The sequence below is a fragment of the Oncorhynchus gorbuscha genome, linkage group LG02 (assembly GCF_021184085.1).
Source record: "Oncorhynchus gorbuscha isolate QuinsamMale2020 ecotype Even-year linkage group LG02, OgorEven_v1.0, whole genome shotgun sequence".
In the NCBI taxonomy this organism is placed as follows: Eukaryota; Metazoa; Chordata; class Actinopteri; order Salmoniformes; family Salmonidae; genus Oncorhynchus; species Oncorhynchus gorbuscha.
Window position 1 is genome coordinate 72,611,737 of NC_060174.1, and position 10,200 is coordinate 72,621,936.

The 10,200-nt window shown below is 41.0% G+C and overlaps 2 protein-coding genes across 3 annotated transcripts; both read left to right on the top strand.

The window, feature by feature from the left end:
* Positions 1-338: 338 nt before the first annotated feature.
* asb12a (ankyrin repeat and SOCS box-containing 12a) lies at positions 339-3,963 on the top strand. Its single transcript, XM_046296800.1, has 3 exons — positions 339-419; positions 1,276-2,044; positions 2,305-3,963. The coding sequence occupies exons 2-3, from the start codon at positions 1,282-1,284 to the stop codon at positions 2,460-2,462; spliced, it is 921 nt and encodes a 306-aa protein (XP_046152756.1). The 5' UTR covers positions 339-419; positions 1,276-1,281; the 3' UTR covers positions 2,463-3,963.
* An 871-nt stretch (positions 3,964-4,834) lies between these two features.
* On the top strand, positions 4,835-9,617 carry LOC123994275 (APC membrane recruitment protein 1-like). Of its 2 annotated transcripts, none has more exons than XM_046296802.1 (2): positions 4,835-4,932; positions 5,696-9,617. In XM_046296802.1, the coding sequence occupies exon 2, from the start codon at positions 5,806-5,808 to the stop codon at positions 8,545-8,547; it is 2,742 nt and encodes a 913-aa protein (XP_046152758.1). In that variant the 5' UTR covers positions 4,835-4,932; positions 5,696-5,805; the 3' UTR covers positions 8,548-9,617. The 2 variants fall into 2 exon arrangements, with proteins under 2 accessions (XP_046152758.1, XP_046152759.1); XM_046296803.1 differs by having other exon boundaries at positions 4,839-4,932; positions 5,797-9,617.
* The last annotated feature ends 583 nt before the right edge of the window (positions 9,618-10,200 follow it).

Sequence of the window (10,200 nt, forward strand, 5' to 3'; positions counted from 1 at the left end):
CACTTTAATAATGTTTACATACTGTTTAACCCATTTCATATGCATATACTGTATTCTTGTCAAGGCCTATCCTTTATAACTACGGCGGTACGCATCTTTTTTTATACATATACTGCCCATAATGTCTATACACACCATCATATAGATAAATATATATATATATATTCCGGACTCTGACATTGTTCGTTCTTATATTTCTTAATTCCATTATTCTTTTTAAAGAGATTTGCATGTATTGTCAGGTATTACTGCACTGTTGGAGCTTGGAACATAAACATTTAGGTCCACCCGAAATAAAAATTTACTAAATATGTGTACGCGACGCGTCCAATAAAATTTGCTTTGATTTGAATGCGCGCGCTCACTGCTGTTTCCGCAACACGGCCCAGAAGTACATCGACTGTTGTTCATCTGTCAAGGTAACAAATGTTTGCCCGTTAGATAGTCATGTTACTGTTTGAAAATTGTCTCGTTTTGCAAGCATTGACAAAGACTATGAGTTTATCTGTGTTGTTGATTTGTCTCTAGCTAGCTAGATAACACAGCCGCATCGATTAGCATAGGCATGTATTAGTTAGCTAGCTAACTTAGCCAATTTAGCTAGCAAAGCTTGGTGATGAACGGTCTCTTCTTAAAATGTTATTTAAAATCTAATCTTATGCCTAACCTTAAATTAATTTTTAAAAAACATTTTTTGTTGTTTTTCATGAATTTTAACCGATGTAGACCATTTCGACTTTTTGGCTGTGGTAACTAGTGGACACAGTTCTGACTAGGTAGAAGACGGCTACAACCGGAAGTTACTTTTTCGTAGTAGGTTAGAAGAATTTACGCAGCAGGTTAGGATAATTAACGTAGCAGGAGGTTAGGAAAAGGGTTTGTGTTTGGCTTAAAATGATCTGTGCTCACAGAAATAATCGGATATGGATTGTTAGTCAGGAAGTCAACTAACTAACGTTAGCTTCTTCACCAGTTCGTGTTTATAGTTATTTGCTAGCAAACATACTAATCCTTAGTTATTGTCAAAGATGATTCCATATATTGTACATAACGTTAACTAGCTAGATTCCCTTTCGTGCAAATGTTTGCCAAATCATTCGTCCTAGAAAAATAGCTAGCTAGATAATGTTAGCTAACTATCAACAGCCTTTTAACAACAACAAAAATGGTACCAGTAGAACTAGTTGATGCTCATCATTTTGTATAATCAACCATGTGTGTATTATGGATATTATTGTTTTTATGATGGTATTTTTCTTCCTTATTTTAAAACAGATTTCTATGATCCAGTTTAAAGAAGTTCTAGAAGAAAAAGACAACGGTGAAGGTCAACTGCTCCATCAGGCAGTGTCCAACAATGATGACAGACTCCTTGATGAACTGCTCTCTCAAGAAAAGTACAGAAAGTTCATCAACTGTAGGAGCGGCTGGGGTATCCCAAGAACACCTTTACGAATGGCTGCATCTAAAGGTCATCTCAGGTGTCTGCAGGTTCTGCTGGCCCATGGAGCAGAGGTGGACTGTATAGATGTGAAGGCTCAGACCCCACTTTTCACAGCTGTCTGTGGGAAATACTTCAACTGTGTTTTAGCCCTCCTCAGGGCAGGGGCTAACCCCAATGGCAGCTTGTATAACAACTGCTCTCCGGTCCTGACTGCAGCCAGGGAAGGGGATGTTGAGATTTTGAAGCAACTTCTTAAACATGGTGCTGAGGTTAACTCCAGATCTAAAGTCTTGCTGTTTACTTCAAGTGCCAGTGTTTCTAGTGGTCCCCTCTATCTGTCTGCTGTGTATGGACACTTAGACTGCTTTAAAGTATTGCTTCTCTATGGGGCTGATCCAAATTACAACTGCACCGATGCAAAACTACTGAGTAAAATCAAGCAGCCTAAGACCGTGCTTGAAATGTGCCTCAGACATGGCTGTGGGGTGGAGTACATCCAACTTTTGATTGACTTTGGTGCAAATGTCTACCTCCCCACTCTCATCATAGAAAAGTCCACAAAGCAGAATGAGGCAGTGGAGCTGCTGCTGCAAGAAAGAGGTAATGCAGGAGTTATGCTGTTGATGACTTTGGTATTCTCCTATTGATTTCTGGTAATGTTTTTATTGACATTAAACAAGCATCTGTTTCTTAATTTATGTTTTAAATAAAATGGAATTGCTACTTGTCAATACAGTACTGAACTGCTTTGCTGACAGAGCAGCATTTGACTATTTGAATAGGCTATTGAATCTATGTATGTGTAATAACCAGTAAAAAAAAAAAACTCTTAACTCAAATTCAATTGTTATTTTTGCTAGGTTTTCCCAAGTCCCTTGTATCACAGTGCCGACTTGCCATCCGAGGATACCTCAGGACGATCAACAGAATCCAGTCCATTGACCATTTGGAAATGCCATCAAGCATGATAAACTTCTTGCAATACAAATCAGTCCCAACAATTGCTATGCATCTCTGAGAAAGCATATATTGTCCCTATGCTTTTGCTACATGAAACATAATGCTTACTTTTTTCAAAACATTTCATAGTGATGTTGAAATGGTACACATTTGTTGTCCTGCATTTGAGAATATTTGTGTAATGTTTATTCTCAATGTTTTCAATCAATTATGCAATCATGTTTTCATTTTCTTGTTTTATCCCTCTTCCGTAATATATGTGGGATTTCTTTTGTAATAGTGCAATGTCAGCGTAAAATAGAATGTACAGTAGAAATGACAACCATTAAAATGTCTTAAACTAATTTTGCATCAGAAAATATGTATTTTATTTTTAAACATTATGTGTGTACAGTATGTATGATAAAGTATTATATAATTATGTGCAAGGTGCTTTACACTTATATATAAATATCTGTGTACAAACTGTTCGGAACACCTTCCTAATATTGAGTTGCACCCCCTTTTGCCCTCAGAACAGCCTCAATTTGTTAGGGCATGGACTATACAAGGTGTCAAGCTTCCACAGGGATGTTGACTCCAATGCTTCCCACAGTTGGGTCAAGTTGACGGTGTCCTTTGGGTGGTGGACCATTCTTGATATACACAGGAAACTGTTGTTTGACAACCCTAGCAGCGCTGCAGTTCTTCACACTCAAACCAGTGCTCCTGGCATCTACTACCATACTCTGTTCAAAGGCACTTACACCTTTTGTCTTGACCCTTCACACTCTGAATGGCAGACATACACAATTGTATACATTTGGCAGACTCTTTTCTCCAGTGCGACTTACAGGAGCAATTAGGGATAAGTGCCTTGCTCAAGGGTACATCGACAGATTTTTCACCTAGTTAGCTTGGGGTTTCAAAACCGACTTTTCGGTTACTGGCCCAATGTGCTTAACCACTAGGCTACCTGCAGCCCTTAGGAACAATCCATGTCTCAATTGTCTCAGGCTAAAAATCCTTTAACCAGTCTCCTCCCCTTCATCTACACTGATTTGAAGTGAATTTAACAGGTGCCATCGGTAAGGGATCATAGCTGTAAAGATGGTGGAAGCGGATGATGAAGTGGATTCTGAATCTAATGGCCTAGAATCAAGGGGAATTGGAATATTGTCCAAAAGAAAGGAAAATGGAGCAAAGTAGAGTATAGTGAGAATGTCACTTCATATATTGTAGTAGTACTGTTTGTAAATGAGGAGCAGCTGATCGAATTACCAAGCTTGAATCCATTTAAGATATCCAAACTGGTGGAGAGAGTGGGTAGAGTTAAGGCTGTGAGGATCAAGAGGCTGGTTTTGATTTGTTTGTGTTTCTGAGGATCAGAAGAAACGTGTGTTGCGTCTCACCCAATTTGATAAGTTTGAAGTGTTGTGTGTGTCTCTTAGGAACAGGGCACCCCTCAAGGGGATTATGTCCGGTGTCTTGTGGGAAGTATATTTTGAACAGAAATATTCCTGGTGTGATTGATGTACGTCGGATGAATTGTGTGGTGAATAAAGAAAAAGTTAAACCTATATTTTCTTTTGTTTTTTGATATGGAGTCTCTCCCTACTCAAGTGCAGTTAGGGTATATTAACTACAGAGTTCAAGCATTTATCCCAAGACCAATGCAGTGTGATCATTTTAAAGTTTTTGGTCATGTGTCAAGTGTTTGCAGAAGGGAGAAGCCGAGATGTCCAAGTTGTGTAAAAGATCATATGTGTTATAAAAGTGATGAAAATGTGACATGGAATATTGTCACAAGCCGTACTCTAGAACCTGAGAAGGGAGATATGGGGAATGGATATAAGGATGAAATGGGAGTTTTGTCAATGTACATTTTATTTGGTTGGATTAAGTTAGTTTCCATTTCGGTTTTATTTTTTACCTTGTTTTGATTTCAACCCGTCCAGTTGGTGGCAGCAATACATGTTTTTGGTTTGTAGTCTGTCATAAAACCCACAGAAGAAGAAGGGATCATAGTGTTCACCTGGTCAGTCTGTAATGGAAAAAGCAGGTGTTCCTAATGTTTTGTGCACTCGGTGTGTGGGTGTATGTATGTATGCATGTATTATTGACTGAGGGTGTAACTGAAGCTATATAGAGCATGACATATTCCAGTACTAACAATTCAATTGAGCTATATTAGCCATGTAGTCTGACAATGTCAAAGGAAAGACATTGTCAGTCAGGAAACTATTTACTAAATGTTTTGTTGGCAAAATTATTCTAGATTGAGCATCCTCTTTGAATGAATTTGGGGGGTATAAATGGTCTTTAGCAATCTAGAACTACCGGTAAAAGATCAATCAGAGAGGAAGAGGCAAAGCCGCTCAATATGTACTCTAGAACCTCTTTGGACCCCAGGACACACCCACTCTCACTACAACTACCAGAATTCAATGCGTACATTAACAAGAGGCTCAAGACTGTTTGTGTTGCACGACTGAATAAAGTGATTCGGATTTATTCTTTGTTATTCTGGCGTGTAGAAGCCCAACAAGGTCGGTTCATTTATATATCCCCCCACCCCATAAACCCTTATTGGAAATATAGCAATTTTTCCCTTCAATGTAATGCTTGTAGACAATGCTTGTCTCATAGGCTAGTCAACGTGTATTTTCCAGCCATGCATTGCCATTGTTGCTAGCGAGCTAAGGGTGTAAAATTTTATTTAATTGAAGAAGCTAGCTAGCTAGCAAGCAAACTAGGTTAACACAACCAACTCCGTTTTCTAAATATTGCTAGCTAGGTCGATAACTTGCTTGCAGCTAGCCTAGGCAGCCGATAGTGCTACATCCTTTTAGATTTGCGGGCCAGGCACAAGGTAACGTTAGTTAGCTGCCACTGCTAGCGACACATTGCTTTGTGGTCCCAACCTGACGACTTCTTGGTAAACGTCACGCATCTCTGTTTTATCGTGTAGTGTATTGCATAAACAATTATTCTACATAATGATGTTGCTTCAAAAACAGGTGATTCATTGAAAGCTATCTCAAGCGAAAACAATTTAGAATATGTCCTGCTGTCCGTTTATTTCGCTGTTCCTGTTGCACGTATATCAATGGACAGCTTTACACTTTCTATGCAGATAGCATAACACTTGTTCTGAACGCTTTGCCAGGTAGATAATTACCTATACGTGTGTTATTTCATCTAATGTTAAGAAAACCACCATAAATAAGCCCAAAGTGAATAATGTAGGCCCATCACTGTATAGCACAGAATCTAATCCTTCAATGCCTAATCCTTTGTCCTACATTTCAGAAAAATGGAAGCAAATGGTTTTGGAAGATTGATTGCCAGCAGTCTTTGCACCTGATGGTGATACCATCATGCTCATATCTGTTCACTTCACCTTCCTGTAGATTGTTGCCATGGAGCACTGTGACGGAAATGAGCCAGCAAGTGATACAAAGCATTTGTCTGCTGGCTGTGAGCAGACGGCCATGGGTGACCAGGATTCACAGACTGAGGTGAAGCCTCCATCTGACATTTCTGATGCTGTACCCCTTGAGCATCAGCCATCAGGGAAACTGAGGAGGACTGCTTTAAGATTCTTTGGAGGACGCAAAAGCATCTGTGTTTTGCCAAACTTCTTTGGGGGAAGGAACAAAAATCTAAACAAGTGGTCCTCTAAGAAGGGAATCAGCAAGAGTAAAACTCATGATGGACTTAGCAAGGCAGACTGGGAGGACAGTCTGGAAATTGGATATGTCCCAGCAGGATATTTTGAGTACCACAGCCAGAAAGATACTGCTGGAAAGGCTTGTGGGGAATTTGGTCACCCTACTGGTGATCAGAAGTCATTCTCTCTTCCCCGGCAGAAAAAGGGTTTGCGAGAACTTTTTAACAGCATCAGGCGTCGTAGAAAGAATAGAAATTGTGATTTTGAAAAAAATGAAATGGTTATGAATTCTCATGTCTGCAACAAAGAGGTGCCTATTGCCCAGACTATCATTGACCAAAATGACATGGAGTGCCTGGGCAGTTTGTCTGAATCCAATGTACCTGTTTTGGCAAACGTTGACGATTGTTTGACAATTGCTCCTGAATGTATTAATGTTGATGTCATAGTGTCTGAGAAAGACCTGGTGAAACAAGGGAGTCTTGATTCTCTGATAGGGGAACTGAAGAAAGGTGAGGATATGGTAGAGACACCCCACATAAACACAGAACCAGATTATTTCCCGAAGACTAACCTAGAGTCTACTGTGAACGTCCAGCTGCCTACTGGCTCATCTCAGATGAGCTTGATGTTTGGTGATGTGGCCTCTCTAAAGAGTTTTGACTCGCTCACTGGCTGTGGTGACATAATAGCTGATCAAGACGATGACAGTATTGCAGATTCTCAGGGCACAGTCTCAGCGGAAAGGAGTCGAAATGCAGGAAAACGGAGTTCCTGTTATGTTACGTACCAGGGTGGAGGAGAAGAAATGGCCACCCCTGTTAAGGTGGACAGGAATTATCTCCACGACCTCTGGGAAAATGAGGTTGCAGAGGACGCTTGTTATACCCACAGCCACGAAGAAGACTTTCTAGAGCACAGTGAAAGTCCTAGGATGACACCTGAAGAGCCATCTAGCTCCTATACCATGGACATCAGCAGCAACAGCAATGGTGCTCTTGGAGTTACAGAGACCACCCTTACATCTTCGGATGTCATGACCCCACAGAGCGAAAATCAAGTGTCAGTTCCTAACAGCGATGAGGGTTACTATGACTCTACCACCCCAGGACAAGATGAAGACGGACGTGACAAAGTTGACAGGATCAGGACCGATAGACTACCAAGGGACAGTTATAGTGGCGATGCATTGTATGAGCTTTTTGAGCCTGATGACAGTCTTATCAGTCCACCTTTTGAAAAAACTAAGCTGCCCGTCTCTGATCCACTTGAGTGTTTAGATATGTCAGCTCGGTGTGGTGGTGAAGATGTAAATGCTGTGTTCGCTCCTGAAACGGGTCTAATTGAAGAGGACAGGCTAACTGGGAATAGGGAGAAAATGCTTGGCAACCCTAAATTGTCAGATGCTGTTTTTGGCACCTTTACCTCAACATGTCAATCACAAGAAATGGACTCTGAGCATAACAAGCCACAGTCCCCACGGTTAAGAGGAAAGCATGATCTATCTAAAACAAAGAATGACTTGGAGGATGACCAGACAGTTTGCTTCTCCCAAGCCCTAGTGGACTTCACAAAACAATCACATGTTTATAGTAATTCAACTGAAAGCATGGGAGGCTCTGAGTCAAACTCTCCCTTTGCCCATAACATGCAATCCCTCCCAGCCATTGTCACATTTGACGTTGTGGACATGGATAACGAGGGGGAATATGACCAGCAGATGGATATGGTAATGGAGGAGGAATACATCACGTCGCCTTATGAAGTGTTTGAAGAAAGCTACCTGCAAAAGGATGCGTTTGCTGAATGTGACTTACGTATGTTTGACCTCCTTGAACAGAGTCTCAGTAATACTTGGGGAATCGCCAGCCTGCCACGTCACCTTAGCCTTACACAAGTTAATCGGTCGAGTCCACTGGCTCCTCTGCTGAGTCCTTTGGCCTTAAATAGGAGGAGTAGATCCCTGGACACGGAGAGCTTGGAGTTAGAGATGACTGACATGTATTTAGGGAGTGGGGCAGCACTAGCGTCTTGCCCTAGAACTGAAAGGGACTCGAAGAGAGTGTCCTCGCTTCACCGCAAAAATAATGGATACATTTCCACTTCAGAAAACCGGGATAATAGACAGATCAATGGCAGATCATGGCAGCCAGAGACTGAGGGGACCGTAACGCACCCACGAGCAGATGGGAAAAGAACAGAGCAGACGTACAGTCTCTATCAAACTCAAAACAGACGAATGATATCATTCAGTCAGCCTGTCAGTCGAGTCACAAACTGTAAATCTCAACAGATGTCAGCTAGCAAAATGACTGACAGAGTATCCTGTAATTATATCTCTCAGATTACAGGACCGTTACATAGGCCATCTCATCTTCCTGTGCAATCAGAATCCTGTCGGCCCCATGCCCCCTATGGGAGATCAGTTAAGGCATTAGATGGTGGTGGTGAGACCCTTTTTTACACATCGACCGTTAGCTCTCATCCTTAAAATCAACATAATAACATGCCTCAACCTTGGTTGTGAGTCTGGCAGTTCTGTAAGCAGGGCTCTAAACTGTAAGCAGGGCTCTAAATTAACTTTTAAAATGTAGGAACACCAGAAATGTGATTTTTAAAATTGGTTAAGATACAGTATAGCCTAGCTACTTCTAAAGCACATGTTGTGCCCTAGAAACGAATATGAAACCCTGTAAACACTTTTTTTTTATTATAAAAAGCAAAAATGTTGACAAAATACCTCATTAAAATTAAGTCATTTATGGAATATTAGGTCTCTACATAATGTAAATTCACTAACATGTAATGTTGTACACCGTCTCTTTAAGAGCATCAAGTTTGTGATGACATGCAAGTGGTCATTCATTCATTGTTATGATCATGGATCTCCTGAAGAAGCTATCCCTTTTCCTTTCTGTGCCCCCAAATGTTTGGATACTGTTTTCGGGTTGTTAGCTAGCTAATGAGGTGTCAACCATGACTGAACAAGGTGTAAAACAAATGCAGTCCGCAAGTAATTTTAGAACGTCCCGCGACATGGTTTATGAATGTAAAATGCGGCCTCCCAACCTGTAACAAAAAACAACAACAAACGTTGCACTGATAATATGGGTTAGCTCTTTTGAACTGTTTGGGCTAGAATCAAGCAGTTTTTGCTGTATTAATGGTGCAAGCATGACGCTAACGAATCTGGACTCTGGGAAACGAGAAGCCTTATTACAAAAATTATACAAATAAAATGAAGTTATTTATTTTGTTGCACTGGTGCTCCCAAATTAAAACTCAAGGTTGAGGTCGCACAGCAAAATATTTAGTCGCAAATGTGCACTTTAAAGCCCTGCCTGTAAGGCCAGTGGACTATGAGCAGCAGGCAGACTTCACCATTAAAGGAAGAAAAACTGGATATGGTACACCCTGTTGAATGTAACAAACACACGGTGCCTTCAGAAAGTAATCAGACTCCTTGACTTTTTCCACATTTTAATACGCTACAGCCTTATTCTAAAATTGATTGAATCGTTTTTTTCCCCATTATCAATCTACACACAATACCCCATAATGACAAAGCAAAAACTTTTTTTAGACATTTTTACAAATTTATGAAAATAAATGGAAATATCACATTTATAAAAGTATTCAGACCCTTTACTCAGTACTTTGTTGAAGCACCTTTGGCAGCGATTATAGCCTCTAGTCTTGGGTATAAGGCTACAAGCTTGGCACACCTGTATCTGGGGAGTTTCTCCCATTCTGCTCTGCAGATGCTCTCAAGCTTTGTCAGGTTGGATGGGGAGCGTCGCTGCACAGCTCTTTTCATGTGTCTTCAGGGATGTTTGATCGGGTTCAAGTCCAGGCTATGGCTGGGCCACTCAAGGACATTCAGACGTGTCCCAAAGCCACTCCTGTGGTGTTTTGGCTGTGTACTTAGTCGTTGTCCTGTTGGAAGGTGTATGTTCGCCCCAGCCTGAGGTCCTGAGAATTCTGGATCAGGTTTTCATCAAGAATCTCTGTACTTTGCTCCTTTCATCTTTTCCTCGATCCTGACTAGTCTCCCAGTCCCTGTTCCTGAAGACATCCCCACAGCATGATGCTGCCACCACCATGCTTCACCGTTGAGTTGGTGTCCGGTTTCCTCCAGACGTGA